The 15,851-nt window shown below is 41.6% G+C and overlaps 2 protein-coding genes across 14 annotated transcripts in view; both read left to right on the top strand.

The window, feature by feature from the left end:
- The first annotated feature begins 2,851 nt into the window (after positions 1 to 2,851).
- On the top strand, positions 2,852 to 9,181 carry LOC105027276. Its single transcript, XM_034297056.1, has 7 exons — positions 2,852 to 2,891; positions 4,745 to 4,913; positions 5,065 to 5,101; positions 5,219 to 5,888; positions 6,021 to 6,101; positions 6,608 to 7,489; positions 9,072 to 9,181. Exons 1-7 carry the CDS (start codon positions 2,870 to 2,872, stop codon positions 9,179 to 9,181), a joined length of 1,971 nt encoding a protein of 656 aa, XP_034152947.1. The 5' UTR covers positions 2,852 to 2,869.
- A 3,252-nt stretch (positions 9,182 to 12,433) lies between these two features.
- Positions 12,434 to 15,851, top strand: part of fcho2 (FCH and mu domain containing endocytic adaptor 2) — a 58,996-nt gene continuing 55,578 nt past the window's right edge. For 12 of the 13 annotated variants that reach the window (XM_029125003.2, XM_010899290.5, XM_029125002.2 and 9 more), the window contains exon 1: positions 12,434 to 12,614. In XM_029125003.2, the coding sequence (XP_028980836.2) occupies positions 12,582 to 12,614 (33 nt within the window). In that variant the 5' untranslated portion in view covers positions 12,434 to 12,581. Of the gene's footprint in view, positions 12,615 to 13,731; positions 13,796 to 15,851 lie in introns of those variants that run through there. The other variant, XM_034296931.1, reaches the window with a different exon arrangement.

Raw genomic sequence — 15,851 nt, 5'->3', positions numbered from 1 at the left:
CTGTCTATGGGTGTATTGTTCGCTAACGTTGTCGTTTGTGTGTCTGCGTGCTAGCTCACCAGTAAGAGACTGAGATGACGTATACACTCGGGCCAGTGTCAAAAAACATATTGTGACTAGATATCGACAGACATTTTAAATTTGAATATACCTTTTGAGGAATGCGAATATGTAATTGGGAAGAGTTAACTTGCACATAACTAATGCAACGGTGGCAAAGTGATTGTAAGTCATTTCTATTGTTAAAATGTAATTATGTACATGATGCCTTGATAACAACTGGATGATTTTTGCTAGTGATTCTTAATGCCGTGTTATTTTTATGAGTGGCTGTGGACGAGACTTCAATTTGAAATGTACATTTTGGAGCTATGGATCGAGAAGCTTCTGCGCATGTTTTTCTCTAAATGCAAATGTCTTCATTTCACAATTTTTTATAGCCTTCATCATTGCTATGTTTCTGAAATATAAATAAAACCCCATAGGTTATTTGAACAAACATTCCAAAAATACAAAAATGTAACGACTCCTTCCACCCCGTTCTCTAAACACTTCTACATGTGGGCTTCAGCCAATCTGTTTCAACTTGTAATCTTAGGCCATTAAACACTTACTGTAAGCACAGCGCAAACAGGCAGTCTGTTAAACGCTATTTAGGTTGGCATATCAAACACATGAACGACCCAGACAGGCTGTCATAATGGCAATTTTATGTTTTATCATTGCAAAGATTTAATTAAACAGACAGGCATGAAAGGAAGACAAGCCAAGGGTCATCTAATTGGACAAGAACATACAGTATAGAAAATTTCTGGAATGTGATGTGGGCAGAAGCTTCTGTATCGATAACACCAGAGATACTGTAGGAAGTACTTAAAAGTCTGTGTAAAGCTGGATTTGTAGCCATGGCCATTTTTTTTTATTAATAAAAAAGACCTTGCACAATAGGCCAAAAGCAAATATGATGATAGACATATTTGCAAATGGAGGTCTTTTCATTTTGTTGTCAGGGCGGGGGTTAAATCATCTTTTTACAGCACCAACCAACTGAAGTAGATCTCTTACAATAGCTTGTGAATCATTTGCCCTGGAGAAAAATTATATTCTGCCTTCACCCTTTTTGCTGAATAATGTGAGAGAAACTTAGCATTTTGAAATGATGAATGTTTTTTTGTTTTTATATATATATACAGTATCTCACAAAAGTGAGTTCACCCCTCACATTTTAAATATTTGAGTATATCTTTTCATGTGACAACACTGAAGAAATGACACTTTGCTACAATGTAAAATAGTGAGTGTACAGCTTGTATAACAGTGAAAATTTGCTGTCCCCTCAAAATAACACACAGCCATTAATGTCTAAACCGCTGGCAACAAACATGAGTATACCCCTAAGTGAAAATGTCCAAATTGGGTCCAAAGTGTCAATATTTTGTGTGGCCGCCATCATTTCCCAGCAGTGCCTTAACCCTCTTGGGCATGGAGTTCACCAGAGCTTCACAGGTTGCCACTGGAGTCCTCTTCCATTCCTCCATGACGACATCACGGAGCTGGTGGATGTTCGAGACCTTGCACTCCTCCACCTTCCGTTTGAGGATGCCCCACAGATGCTCAATAGGGTTTAGGTCTGGAGACATGCTTGGCCAGTCCATCATCTTTACCCTCATCACATTCAAATGTACACTGTTATACAAGCTGTACACTCACTACTCTACATTGTAGCATAGTGTCATTTCTTCAGTGTTGTCACATGAATAGATATATATATATATCTATATCACTGAAATATTTACAGAACATGTGAGGGGTGTACTCACTTCTGTGAGATACTGTGTGTATATATATACATATATAAGCTGCTGACTTACGGTAGACACATTTTTGGGGCCACCAAATATTTTGGATCATGCAAAGAATCTATATTGTACTGTAGTCATTTTGTAATTACTTTGTATGATGATGTGGTGGATGTGAATGGTAATCACTGCTTGGATCTGTACATTGTTCAGAATAAATTGTTTACACAAATCTGGGACTCTCACTGTTTTATTCTAAATAATGTGATTAATAATGTACTTGAGCTTTTAATCGTGATTCGATCTGTGTAAGTTAAGGGTCAGTCATCCTTCTGAACTAAGCTGCCAGACAGGAAAGAAACTGATCAGGAATGTTAACTATGAGGCTGTAGATAAATAACCCCCCCCCCCCCCCCCCCCCCAAAAAAAAAATAACCATAGGTAGTATTCATTTAGAGCTTCAAGAGAAACTTTTGAGCATCTAGTACTGTCCTGATTCCTTAAGTGCATACAGGAATCATTGTCTTTGATACCACCGTGTGAAAAAAAACTGTGGAACAGCACAGATTTTGAGGAAGTTTGGATTCAAATACACTGCGTGAACCCTGTAATCTGTGTAATGTGGTGATGGTTGTACAATTCAAAAGCTGTCTAATGTATTATTCAAAAGGAAAACATTTTAGATCAATAACATTGTGTCAAACCAGAGAATTTCAGACTGGTCATTGAATATTACTAGGAATTGCGTTAATACAGACAGGGTTCAAAACGATATATTTTTAACACCGTAATCTAAATTCCATATTGATTAAACTTAGTGTCTGCCCATTGTCTGATTCATCTTTCAGTTCACGCCAGCAGAGGGCAACATTGTCAAACTATAATATTGAGAGACGTCACGTCATAATTTAATTTTGAGTCGTTGTCATGGCGCGTTTTTGTTGAAAAACTGACGTAACAATACTATGACGTAAGCGCTCTATATAACGACAAAATGAATAAATGATGTCTCAGTTGAGTTAATAAATTGCGAAGAACAGCTATACCTTTGTTTTAATACATTTGTTCCGATGGACAACGAAGAAATTATACGTAAGTAGGGACAAACGCTGAACAAATGTTGCTAGTACCAATGTTGTCTTCCAAAATTGGTAATCGAAAACAGTCGCGGGGGTTAACAAATAAATAAATCGATTTATTAAAACGAAATCGATATATTTTAATACAGTAATCAAAATCCCGTATTGATTAAAATTGGTGGGCCCCAATTGTCTGTTTCATGTGATTTCAGATGATAGTCCTCGAATGTGTCGACTCATTGGTTCTACAGTACTGTATACGGGGTGCTTAAACACTGACATGGAGCTTTCAGTTTTCTCCAGAAGAGGGCAATATTGATGGATAACATTTTAAGAGACACCACAATTTCATTTTGTGGCGCTGTCATGGCGCGTTTTTGTAGAAAAGCTTACGTAATATGATGTGCCGTCATTATAGAAAGTTAAATCCCTTAATTTTGTCTCAGTTCAGTTAATGAATTGCAAAGGACTGTTACTCTTATTCAAATACAATTGTTCCGATGCACAATTAAGGATATATATGTAAGTAGGGACAAACGCTCAACAAGTGTTACTATAAATCTATGTCTTGGGAAATATATTCTTCAGCGTGTACAGGTCCAGTCAGCAGCTTCCTTTGAGATCCAAAACCAGTCATTCTGGTCCTCTACTCATCTTAAAACCATGCAGCAGTAGTTATTTACGATTCCATGAAGCATAAGAAATAAATCCATAATGGCAGACTTTATAGCATTCTTCACGAGGAGCCCATACAAAGGCACCACTCTTCGGGTATTGCGTTGGCGTAGGGAATTGACTTTTGCAAAAAACGTAATTGGTAAAAGTAGCTTTCTTAACCGCCGAAACGCCTGGTTCAGTGACCCGCCCCGTCCACTACGCATTGTGAAGACGAAATTCGGCTACCGAAATGTAGCCTCCAAAGAATTGTCAATGGAGTCACGGTACATTCACACTACGAAAACACTAGCATCGCCCAGAGTGCTTCACTTTAGAATAATTGTGGGCGAGCTAGCGTTATAACTGCAAATGTGTATGAGGGAAAGTCAGTTTATTATAATGGTTAACATTGGAATAGAAACGTATTTAATTATTACTATTTTTTACATTTTATATTCCTCTACTCAATTCATATGCCTCATTGGTGTAATTCTCACACAACCTGCAATGCTAGCTAGCAAACCAGTTCGCTAGAATTAGTGTTGCCCAGTTGCCCATGCCTGGCCTAGAGCTCCATCTATAATATGCAAACTTGACACGAATTTTGACGTTGGGCGATAGCCAATCAGAAATTGCCTGTCGCCGTATCCCATTGAAGAGTTCATACCATGAGATCTTTCCTTCTACCAACATGGGGCAAAGTACGTCATCGCGGTGTCTGGATATAGTTGTATAATGTTCAAACGTAAAAAAATAAAGCAGTATGGGTAAAGGTGTCCGAGTCTGTCGGTGTACCTGGTGGGTTTTATGAAGACGACCAATTCACTTATAATACGTCGATAAAGTGTTTACTTTTCATTAAACTAATTATCCCATATCCTTACTTGTGCTAAAATAAATAGATTGACAACATAGTACAGTTAGCTAGTCAATATAATCAACCTTCGTTGATTACAAAACAACAAGTTTTTGGAAAAAACATAGAAGTCCACAGCGACCAGCGAAATCCAAACCACGCGAACATGCCCTAGTGGACACAGCCGGTGAAACGGCACGCGCAAATTAATTGTCACTCCCCCACTGAATATCGGCAAAGCCGTGGTATGTTGACCATTTATTTGACTGTTTAATATTTTAAATTAAGATATAATTACTTTAACATAACTGTTGGTTGCCAGCCTATTAAATTGTAATTCTTATTATGCGCAGATCTCCCAAGACACCAGTCACCTAAGCCTGGGGAGGCGCTGAGGTCTTCATCGCCCAGTGAGCCTCAGATCTCAAAACCGATGTCTGATACTGGATTGATTTCTAGGCCGCCTGAGATGACACCTGAGAGTGTAGAGTCTTCTATAGTGGACTACCTCAAGTGTCACCCGTGAGTCCTGATTGTTTAGGAGTCTGACTCCTCTTTTTGGGTTTCACATCTTATTGTTGCTCTTTTAATGCTGGGTGTCTGTATAACACTGTGTGAAGACTGCTGATGTAAAAAGGACATGTACATTAGTTTGATTTCATTTGTTTTCCAGCAAAAAAAAGCTTATCTGTCAGATCCTGAAACAAAAGGTACAGTATGCCCTCCATTTTGGTTCTCTGTCATGTTGCATAAGTCTAGTAGGCTAGTAAATGCTAAGTATTAATTTTAACATGTTTTTCCCCCTTGTAAATATGTTTGTTTCTAAGGTTGTGACAATAAGCAATCTAGAGGAGATTGCTGAGTGGCTGGCCTTGGTCTCCAGTGAGGTCTATACCCCTGCACTGTCTATTCACCGGACCTCTTTCCAGGATGGGCTGTCCCCCCCGAGCACGCCTGACACTGTCGAGGAGCTCCCGCATCGTCTGGAGACCAATCCAGCTATGACAGGAGAAGGACAGTCCAGCATGTTGCCAGAGGGGTTTGGGGACAGTGGCCAGGAGAATCTCACAACTCCCAGGTCTGGGCAAAGCAGCAGCCGAAGCAGCCAGACGCCGAGCCCTCCCAGCTACTGGCGAGTGGCAGAGATCACAGCCAGACAAATCTTTGATGCCATTCTTCACCGGATTCCATTCAAGAGTGGCTCAGTGATGGATGCCAACAGGATCCTCAGGGAGAAGATCCGTTACTTTAGGATTGAGCTCATCCACCAGGTGTACAACCTGCTTCAAGACAGTACTGTTGAGAGGTGGCAACTGTCCCACAAGAGCAAATCCAAGCCCACCTGGAAACACCTGGCCACCGTCCACACGGAGAATGACTTCCTGTTGAAAGTAGAGCTTATGTTCTCTGAGACTGCCATTGAGCATCTGCTGATGGACTTAATTGGATATTCCCTAACCTCTGCAGAGCTCTCAGAGGACAACAAGAAGGCCCTAAGTTAGTGATGTATTTTTTCCTTCTATACTCTTTCTTTCTTTTCACTCATTGTCAATGACGAGGAAAATAAATACCTTCCATTGTTTTGTAGTGTAGTGTAGTAACAGTTCAACTAAATGTTGTGTTGACTAGGGGCCATCTGTGAGGTGCTGTACGCCAGGATGATTGACATCCTGCACCGGACCAGTAACGACATGCTAAACATCCAGAAAGGTATACATTTTAGCAGTTCTACCCATATGAAAGTAATAATCCAGTAATGTGGCATTGGTTGGTCTATATTGATAGTTATTGTATCAATGTCATTCAGGAATGAAAGAAAAACAAAGCTTTTTGCACCATGAAATAGCTTTGGCTGTGTTAAGTTCAAGTAGTAAGTTAGTCAGTTTAACACAATGCTTAATGGTGGTGTCTAGCAAAATATTCAAACTTGGCGTGATGTTAATGCATGACAAAATGATCAAATGTCGAGATGCTATACCGGCACTCATTTGGGATAGCAACTCACTATTGTGACCCGGTTTCGAATCCAGTGAAGGCAACAACATTTCACATTTAATTGTGGCCCAGCTGAACTAGGCTTGCCTGGTTCCTTTGCTGGTTCAAAAAGCTATAACAACCATGTAATAACTTGTATATAATAATTATAGTAAATGTACTAGATACTCCACAGTACTCCATTGATGTGACTAGTTCATAGTGTGGTGTTGTTTTCTTAGGAGTGAATTCCGGGGCCAGGAACATGGTTTATAACACTCCAGAGGATGGAAACCGTACCTCTGTAGCCAGTGATAGCTTGCTAACACCTGGTGAATGTCTTCTGATGAGCCCCGATACCCTGAAGCACATCATCCAGGGTGTCCTGCGCCAACTGGAGGCCTCAGAGTCCCTGCAGGCCACGGGGGAGAATGACCCCTTCAAGTTGATGATGGAGCTCTTCAGCGATGTCAAGCGTTCCCTGATTTGTTCTGGCATCTCTGTCCTATTTTATGTGGAGGAAAGCCTGCAGTTTCGTGGGGAGGATGCAGTAGATGCCATTGTAAAGGCTGCCTCTGAGATATTGTCCTTGAATTCAGAGGCCAACCAGAATCAGTGTTTTGTCCCACATTACGGTGGCCCTTCATCCATCTGGGCAATGGGAAACACCATCACCAACGTAATCCAGGACTACGCCAAGGACTGGAGTTTTCAGGGAGATTTTGGAGGCCGGAGGAGTGTTGACAGTGAGAGGTCAAGGTATTCCTCAAATAGTGATGTCACCCTCACAGAGGAGCTCCTGAATCAAAATGAATCCCTGGAAGAGGTGTTAGTCTCCGGTCCTGTGACGACTCCACACAACAATGAGATGTGGGACTCTGATGGATTGGATTTGTGCAGCATGACCTCCCTCTCTTCAGACTGCATGGAGTGCACCTCCACACAGGGTAGTAAACTACCTACAACCGGTGTGAATGTCTCCACTGAAAAGACATCAAACGACAAAGAAGACAGGAAGTTATCAATGGATGTAACTGTGGGGAAAAAAGACAGGAAGTCCAGAAGGTGGAAACTAGGAAAGTTCCTGATCAAAAAGAACAAGGTGGCCCCCTTTGGTACTGATGGTAAGCCTTTATAGTCATCTGTCTTTATGGCCTAATCCTGTTAAAAAATGTATTTTCTTTTGTTTTCAACCTATTCCCACTGGGTTGTCTCCCTTCCTATAGTGTCTCTGTCCTACTGTTAAAATTAATTTTCAGATGAGCTGTCTGTACTATCTCTGTCCTAAAATATAATTATCTTCAAGGGCTGTCTCAGCTACAAGGCAATGTTTTTCTGGTAGTAAAATAAACAATAAGGCCATGCTCAGTTGGTTTACAATATGAACTTTGAACTTAATAATAAAACAAATTGGGAGAATTCTGAGGTAATTTTGTATTGTTATAGGTTCTGCAGGCTACACGAGTCTCAGTGCTCCGTTTTTCTATTGAGTCAATGGCATCGTGTCACCTTCAGTCGTTCCAAGACTATTGAGTCTTCGCTTCCAAGTACTATTGCATCATTTTCTTTATTTTAATCAGGGATCTGTTTGCCTTGGGTTTTTCTTAATGGTTTTCATCCGATCTAACAAACGATACACACCGCCATTCGAATAGAACAACATGCCGCGTTTTCACAGCACGAAACGCGTCGATCCGCAAACCCCGCCTTAACGCCTTGACCAGACCAAATCCGTCGTGCATATGCGTAACAACAATTTCCAATGAACATGTGCTTTATTATGCAAAGAGATACAACACTATGTGTACTGTTTGCAGATGCATCGCTTTTGGGGTGTTGGATTATTCCTACTCTTGCGTCAAAGCATGTGCGTTATTCAACCCGGAAACTGTCTAATCTAATCTCGTCCAAAAAGCACTGTCAGAACGAAATTAAGTGAATATATTTGTAAATATAATAGATATTATTTGTAAAAAAAAAAGTACAGCCTACATAATTATATTTGTAATGACTAAAACTAACAAAAAGCTGCCAAATACACTGCTGTACATCCAATCACGACCTATACAGTATGTAGCTAGAACAGAGTTTGTAGCTAGCAAGTTAGCCTCAAGTAGCAGACATACGAGCTGACAAACGTGTAGTTGCCAACATCGTTCAGAACTTTTGTATAGCCAACAAGTTAAAGTTACTGAGCTGTTTGCCGAATATCGGAAGAAATCTTCTTCCATGCATTATTAGTTATGTCTCTATAAATATGTCTGACAAATCAAAAAGGGCAGGATAACCAGCGACCGCACATATCAGCCTCTATAGATGCATCCAAAATCTAAAAATAATGCGTAGCGATTTGGAAAGAGCTTGCAACAAACCGATGCATTCACAACACAATTGGCGGATCTGGCCTGGTCCTGAAGTCCGGGGCTTGGCACCAAGTGAGAGCAGGGGTACTCGGCCATGGCGTGTAGTGGCCGAGTGGCCGATTGGCCCTGGCTCATGTCAGTGGAAACAGTACAAAATCTGGACTTTAGGGTAAAACACCATTGTTTAGCACCAGTCGAAACACTTCATGAATGGACCAGGAGTACAGCTTGGTCCTCCATAGCCATTGTTAAGTGATTATACACTTTCATGTTGTGCTGTTTATTTCTGGGTCATGTTATAATGAATTTAAGTGGTTGTCATGTCCTGTTCCCTGTCACTTAGGTCCTGTAGCTGGAAATGAGTCTAAGACAAAACAGTCTCTCCTGAAGAGGATGACAGATGGAGTGGCAATGCTAATTTGTTTCCGCTTCAAGAAAAGAAACAAAACGTAACTGCACACCTATTCCCCTACTACACCCCTCCCCCGCTACACCCCCCGCCTCCCCCGCTACACCCCCCGCGTGTGGGGGAGGGGGAGTGTAGCAGATATATGTTGGTATTGTGTGGGTGTGGGGGAGTGGGGGTGCAACAAGTATATGTTGGTATTGTGTGGGTGTGTGGGGGAGGGGGGGTGTAGCAGGTATATGTTGGTATTGTGTGGGTGTGTGGGGGAGGGGGGTGTAGCAGGTACATGTTGGTATTGTGTGGGTGTGGGAGAGGGGTGTGTAGCAGGTATATGTTGGTACTGTGTGGGTGTGGGGAGGGGGGTGTAGCAAATATATTTTGGTATTGTGTGGGTGTGGGGAGGGGGGGTGTAGCAGGTATATGTTGGTATTGTGTGGGTGTGTGGGGGAGGGGGGTGTAGCAGGTACATGTTGGTATTGTGTGGGTGTGGGGGAGGGGGGGTGTAGCAGGTATATGTTGGTATTGTGTGGGTGTGTGGGGGAGGGGGGTGTAGCAGGTACATGTTGGTATTGTGTGGGTGTGGGGGAGGGGGGTGTAGCAGGTATATGTTGGTACTGTGTGGGTGTGGGGAGGGGGGGTGTAGCAAATATATTTTGGTATTGTGTGGGTGTGGGGAGGGGGGGTGTAGCAGGTATATGTTGTATTGTGTGGGTGTGGGGGAGGGGGTGTAGCAGGTATATTTTGGTATTGTGTGGGTGTGGGGAGGGGGGGTGTAGCAGGTATATGTTGGTATTGTGTGGGGGAGGGGGGGTGTAGCAGGTATATGTTTGTATTGTGGGGGAGTGGGGGTGTAGCAAGTCTATGTTGGTACAATACCAACATATACTTGCTACACCCCCACACCCACACAATACCAACATATACCTGCTACACCCCCCCTCCCCCACACCCACACAATACAAACATTTACCTGCTACACCCCCCTCCCCCACACCCACACAATACCAACAAATACCTGCTACACCCCCTCCTCCACACCCACACAATACCAAAATATATTTGCTACACCCCCCCTCCCCACACCCACACAATACCAAAATATATTTGCTACACCCCCCTCCCCACACCCACACAGTACCAACATATACCTGCTACACCCCCCTCCCCCACACCCACACAATACCAACAAATACCTGCTAGACCCACCACACCCACACAATACCAACATATACCTGCTACACCCCCCCTCCCCCACACCCACACAATACAAACATATACTTGCTATACCCCCCTCCCCCACACCCACACAACACCAACAAATACCTGCTACACCCCCTCCCCCACACCCACACAATACCAAAATATATTTGCTACACCCCCCCTCCCCACACCCACACAATACCTAAATATATTTGCTACACCCCCCCTCCCCACACCCACACAGTACCAACATATACCTGCTACACCCCCCTCCCCCACACCCACACAATACCAACAAATACCTGCTAGACCCCCCACACCCACACAATACCAACATATACCTGCTACACCCCCCCCTCCCCCACACACCCACACAATACCAACATATATCTGCTACACCCCCCCTCCCCCACACCCACACAATACCAACATATACCTGCTACACCCCCCCCCTCCCCCACACACACACACACAATACCAACATATACCTGCTAAACCCCCCCTCCCCCACACAATACCAACATATTCCTGCTACACCCCCCTCCCCCACACAATATCAACATATACTTGCTGCACCCCCCACACAATACCAACATATACCTGCTAAACCCCCCACACAATACCAACATATACCTGCTAAACCCCCCACACAATACCAACATATACCTGCTAAACCCCCCACACAATACCAACATATACCTGCTAAACCCCCCACACAATACCAACATATACCTGCTAAACCCCCCACACAATACCAACATATACCTGCTACACCCCCCTCCCCCCTCCCCACACAATACCAACATACAGTGGGGAGAACAAGTATTTGATACACTGCCGATTTAGCAGGTATTCCCACTTACAAAGCATGTAGAAGTCTGTAATTATCATAGGTACTCTTTCATTGTGCGTGACGTAATCTAAAATAAAAATCCAGAAAATCACATTGTATGATTTTTAAGTAATTTATTAGCATTTTATTTCATGACATAAGTATTTGATCACCTACCAACCAGTAAGAATTCCGGCTCTCACAGACCTGTTAGTTTTTCTGACCTGTTCTCAGTTCAAATAAATGCTGCTAGCAGGTCCAGACATCCGTCTTGAAGCGCATTTTTCAATGTACTGTGTATTAATTTGTTCACTGTGTCAGTCATTACAGGCAGCACAAGCTACAACAACCTAATCTAACGGCAATTGACATGGCAAGAATAACATTAGATGTCACTGATTGGCTAGAATTTAGTCTTAAAATCCACATTAATTCCTGATATATGGAACAGTTTTTTGTCTTTGGACAAATAAACTGGGCAATTAATCATGACGTAAAGTTGGTGTAAGTTGTTATGTCAACGTAAGTTCCCTCTTATTATTGGGGGAGATTTTTGAGACTTGGAGAGTTTGCCAGAAAGCATGTGGGAGACTCATTTATGGCACTAATCAGAATATAACCTCATTTAACAAATCACACACGTTGGAACCATTTATGAAATTAAAATAAATTAAAATGCAGTTATGTTATGTGGAGAAGTGAGTACACCCCTATGTTTACTATCACATAAAATGGCAAACATTTGAATCAGGTTTACCTAAACCAGTGTCAGATGATCACAAAATCATTGGAGAGTAACTTTAGATTGTCCAGCCTTCCATAAAGATTGGAAACTTTGGTCTGGTTTGGTCGTGCTGAAACACATCATGCCAAGATCAAAAAACCTATCCGAGGACCTCAGAAGAAAGATCACTGGCAATCTAAATATGATGGATCGTCCCACCAAATTAAGCCTAAGAGCTGACGAAAAGATACTCATACATGTCCCTTAGAAAAGTACAGGCTTTTCTTGCCACAAATAATGTTAGTGTGTGTAAGTCCACTGCCAGAAAGAGACTGCACAAACTTGGCCTACAGTGAAAGTCAGACATATCTTATGGATAAACGGATCACAGTGAATTAGAAGGCTTAAAGAATTCTAGAACAAGTCTAGAATCAGTGCAAAACAAATCTTTTGTTGTTCCCGCCACTAGTGTCGCTGTTTCTTTATCTGAATTTGGGAAGCAGAAAGCGAAAGGCAACTGCATTCAATCTGTAGGAGGTGGAGTCTGAGGTGGGGAGGGAGAAGAAAGAGGAGAGGAGGAAAAGGGAGAGAAAAGCAGACACAACAGAAACGGGGGGAGGACGGTGGAGCAATTGCGAGAATTTAAATTAAATTACAACTAAGGCTTGCAGAGAGAGAGGAAGAAATCAAGATGATAACGCCCTTCTTCGTGGAGAATTTCTGGGTAGGTTATGCTTTTGTTTGTATTCTTTAGCCGGTTTATTAGCTAAGCTAAAGTGTTTAGCTCAAGTCCCCTCCCTGTCCCGCAAGTTAATGTGACAACCGGACATTGACAAATATTCCTTATTAACTTTAACCCGATTTATGCGGGATCCTGCTGGTGAAATGGAAACATCTGGCTCTACACGAAGTGTTAACCGATTCCCACTGCTACTTTTAGGGAAATAATATTTTGCAACCCCGGGGATAGGGCCTCTGTTAATGCTATCTAACCTGAGTGCTGAATAGAATCCACCTCCGTTCAGTCAATTGGCTGTCACGGCGTGTCTTGGAATGTTTATGGTGTTATCTGTGGAACCCATTGGGCATTTTTAGTTGTCATTCACAATCCTTATTCGTCAGTTTCTTCCGTAAAGAAATTTCAGTGAGTCCAGATGTTTTAATATGTTTGTGGAAGGTTCGATACAGTAACTCATACAGTGTTGCAACATTGTTCTGACTAGGAACGGCTGGATGTATACATTCTACAGGACAAGGTTTCCATTTTCCATAGGAAACAGTCGAATGTTGAAGCAAACTCTGAATCCATTTAAAGGATAATAATCAGTTTTTTTTACGTGGCTATATTGTCTGTAGCTAGTTCCCCTTTATTGATTAGGTATGTCTATGAAGGCCTCGGCTGGCCTATACCATAACGTGAACTATGTAAATTGTGCATGTCAATAACTGATGGTTTTAAATGCTCCCATACAAACTACAAAGTTAATAAGTCACTTATTTACGTCCACTATTTAGGGGCTAACGGGTGGACATAGGAATGATTTTGTTCATATGGAAAGTAGGACTAGATATTATGGTATAAAATTTGAATATCGTTTCTGGGTGTTAATTCTATTTGACTTAACCACTTGCCTGACAACATTTCCTGGATTCAAGATGTTAAGAAAGCGAATGTGTGTTAATGACAACATAGACCCTACCTGTGTACCAGTGTAAGTGCACGTGGATATGCTGCTGCTGCCTGATACTTTTTGACTTCATACTTCATGACAAATCGGCATTTCCCTGACTGAAGGACAGTAACAAACACACAGACAGACAGGCGTGTTGTGTATAATCACTGGTGATTGTGGTTGCTTCCACAGATGGTATCTTGATATCATTAGGACGTTGCTTCCATGCAAGGTAGGTCGATGTCCTCTGTTCTGTTCTGCTTCTGAACAATAAAAAACAGTCAGCTGGATTAGCTAGACCTTGTGAGGTCCTGTTGAGGTGCAACTGTGCATTAGAGAGGAGGAGAGAAGCCAGAAGTCTGGGATACGACACTGCGATTTCCCAGTGGTACAGTAGATTTCTATTGGCTTTGACTGGTTGATCACAATCAGTAGACTTAATTAATAGCATTACCCTGTTTAGTGCATACTGCTCTGGGAGTGACCAGTCCATTGTTTAGCCTACTGTTCCTTATGACAATCGGACTGATCTGAAATTGAATGGATTACACACTAGTACTAGGCTAAATGCCACTGAAATCTAATTTTAGTAGTCGTCAACATATCACACTAGAGAAACTGCTACGTGACACAAGGAAATGAGGTTTTGAGAAAACGTAGAGGACTAAAAAAGAGGAAGACCACTGGGTGTTGTTACTGTGCCACATGACATGCACACAGAGTGTTTTTTTTTAAGAGCTTTGATAGTGTCTTGTCTGTTGTCACACAATGAAATATGTTCACCTGTAGGCTAATGCTTAGAATGTTGTGTGTTCAGTTTGTCGTATTTGTTTAGTCAAGGCTAAACAAATATGGTTCTGGGAGGTCTCATTTTGCCACCTCTAGCCAGCAAAATTCTGCGTTGTACCTAGTTTTTGAGTCTCATTGTCAAGTAAAACACCTCAACTTCAATGCTAGTTTGTTTTAATGTTCCAACTCTAGCTCATTAATACTAGACCAACCTCCTGTACTGTTGTAACAGTAAGTTAATAGATGAGTGGTACAGTGTGATTACTAAGACACTATCATTGTCTTCAGTGCCAGTCTCTACATGTGTGAACACCACATTTCTGTTTTGTAGAAAACAATATACAACGTACGTTATATGCAATGACATCATCAAACTTTTTATTCACTGTGACATTTGAAGAAATATATACACTTCTGGCTTCTTGGTGTTTTAAGAATCAGTTTTTTTGTGCCTTTAGTTTGCTCTGTGAACTTGTAAATGCCTATTCTTTTAAATTGACATCTTTCTTACTGTCCAGTTTTCACAAAACAGAGCTTTTTATAAACATGTTTCTGCCAAGTATATTTTAGATAGATTGCACTTTATAAATATTGCCACATTTCTTCTAAGAAAAGGTAAAATTCTAAAGAAATGTGATCCTATACAGATGTTTCCACTTAAAGGCAGGGTAATCTGTTACAAGGCCACACCTTGCTATTGGATTTTCAATATTGCGGAACCAGTAATATTTTGTTGCATTTAGAAAATAATGTGAAATGTAATGGACACATTTATTGGCACACCAGAGCTAGTACTTAGTTACAGTTTTTTTGCAAAGGGTTACTTCCAGCAAATCCTCCTTGTAGCCAGTGCTAAACTTATGGCATGTTCTACTGGCAATGTGGCACACTCTTCAACAGCTATCGGCTATAATTGATTTAATATTGTGTGTGGTGCCCTCCACCAAATTGAATTTGGAGCCACAATTTTCACCAGAGACATAATTTCCACACAGAGACATTGCACTGCCCAAAACCCTGGTTATTATGCTAATTTCACGATCTTTAGGACTAGCTGATGTTCAATGCCCCCAGTGTCATTTGGTGGTTGTCTGTTTACATCATCAATGCATGCACATGAGAGCTATGTATGTCCTTTCTTGATTCTAGGCATTGTCCTTTGCATTTGGAGTCTGTTGCTGGTGTCTGACAACATGAGGACCAAATAAATGTGAATGCATGTCAATCTGGCTGTCATGAGATAGATAAATGAGAAGAAATCGATCAGACGCTGCCAAAAAATTCAAACTTTGTGCCAAATTAGACTGTTGGAAAATGTTTAAAGTAAAAATGAAAACCCTGATACGATCAGCAATGGCTGGTATACCAAAGAAGGCAGTGGATGATCAAAGAATACTCACAGTAATGAAGAAAAACAGTCCTGTCAGCAGCATAAGGTGTGGATGTGTCATCTACCACTGTCTTTGAAAGACAAACTACAGAGGCTGGAGAGAACGAGG

Source organism: Esox lucius, chromosome 14, assembly GCF_011004845.1.
Source record: "Esox lucius isolate fEsoLuc1 chromosome 14, fEsoLuc1.pri, whole genome shotgun sequence".
NCBI classification, from domain to species: Eukaryota; Metazoa; Chordata; class Actinopteri; order Esociformes; family Esocidae; genus Esox; species Esox lucius.
This window is presented reverse-complemented; position numbering and strand designations above follow the sequence as displayed.

Bases quoted from the DNA above. Each gene is read 5' to 3' on its own strand.
- LOC105027276 (XM_034297056.1), top strand. From the start codon at position 2,870: ATGGACAACGAAGAAATTATAC. The intron at 6,102-6,607 runs GTATACATTTTA...TTGTTTTCTTAG, and splicing joins CATGCTAAACATCCAGAAAG to GAGTGAATTCCGGGGCCAGG. The intron at 7,490-9,071 runs GTAAGCCTTTAT...CCTGTCACTTAG, and splicing joins GGCCCCCTTTGGTACTGATG to GTCCTGTAGCTGGAAATGAG.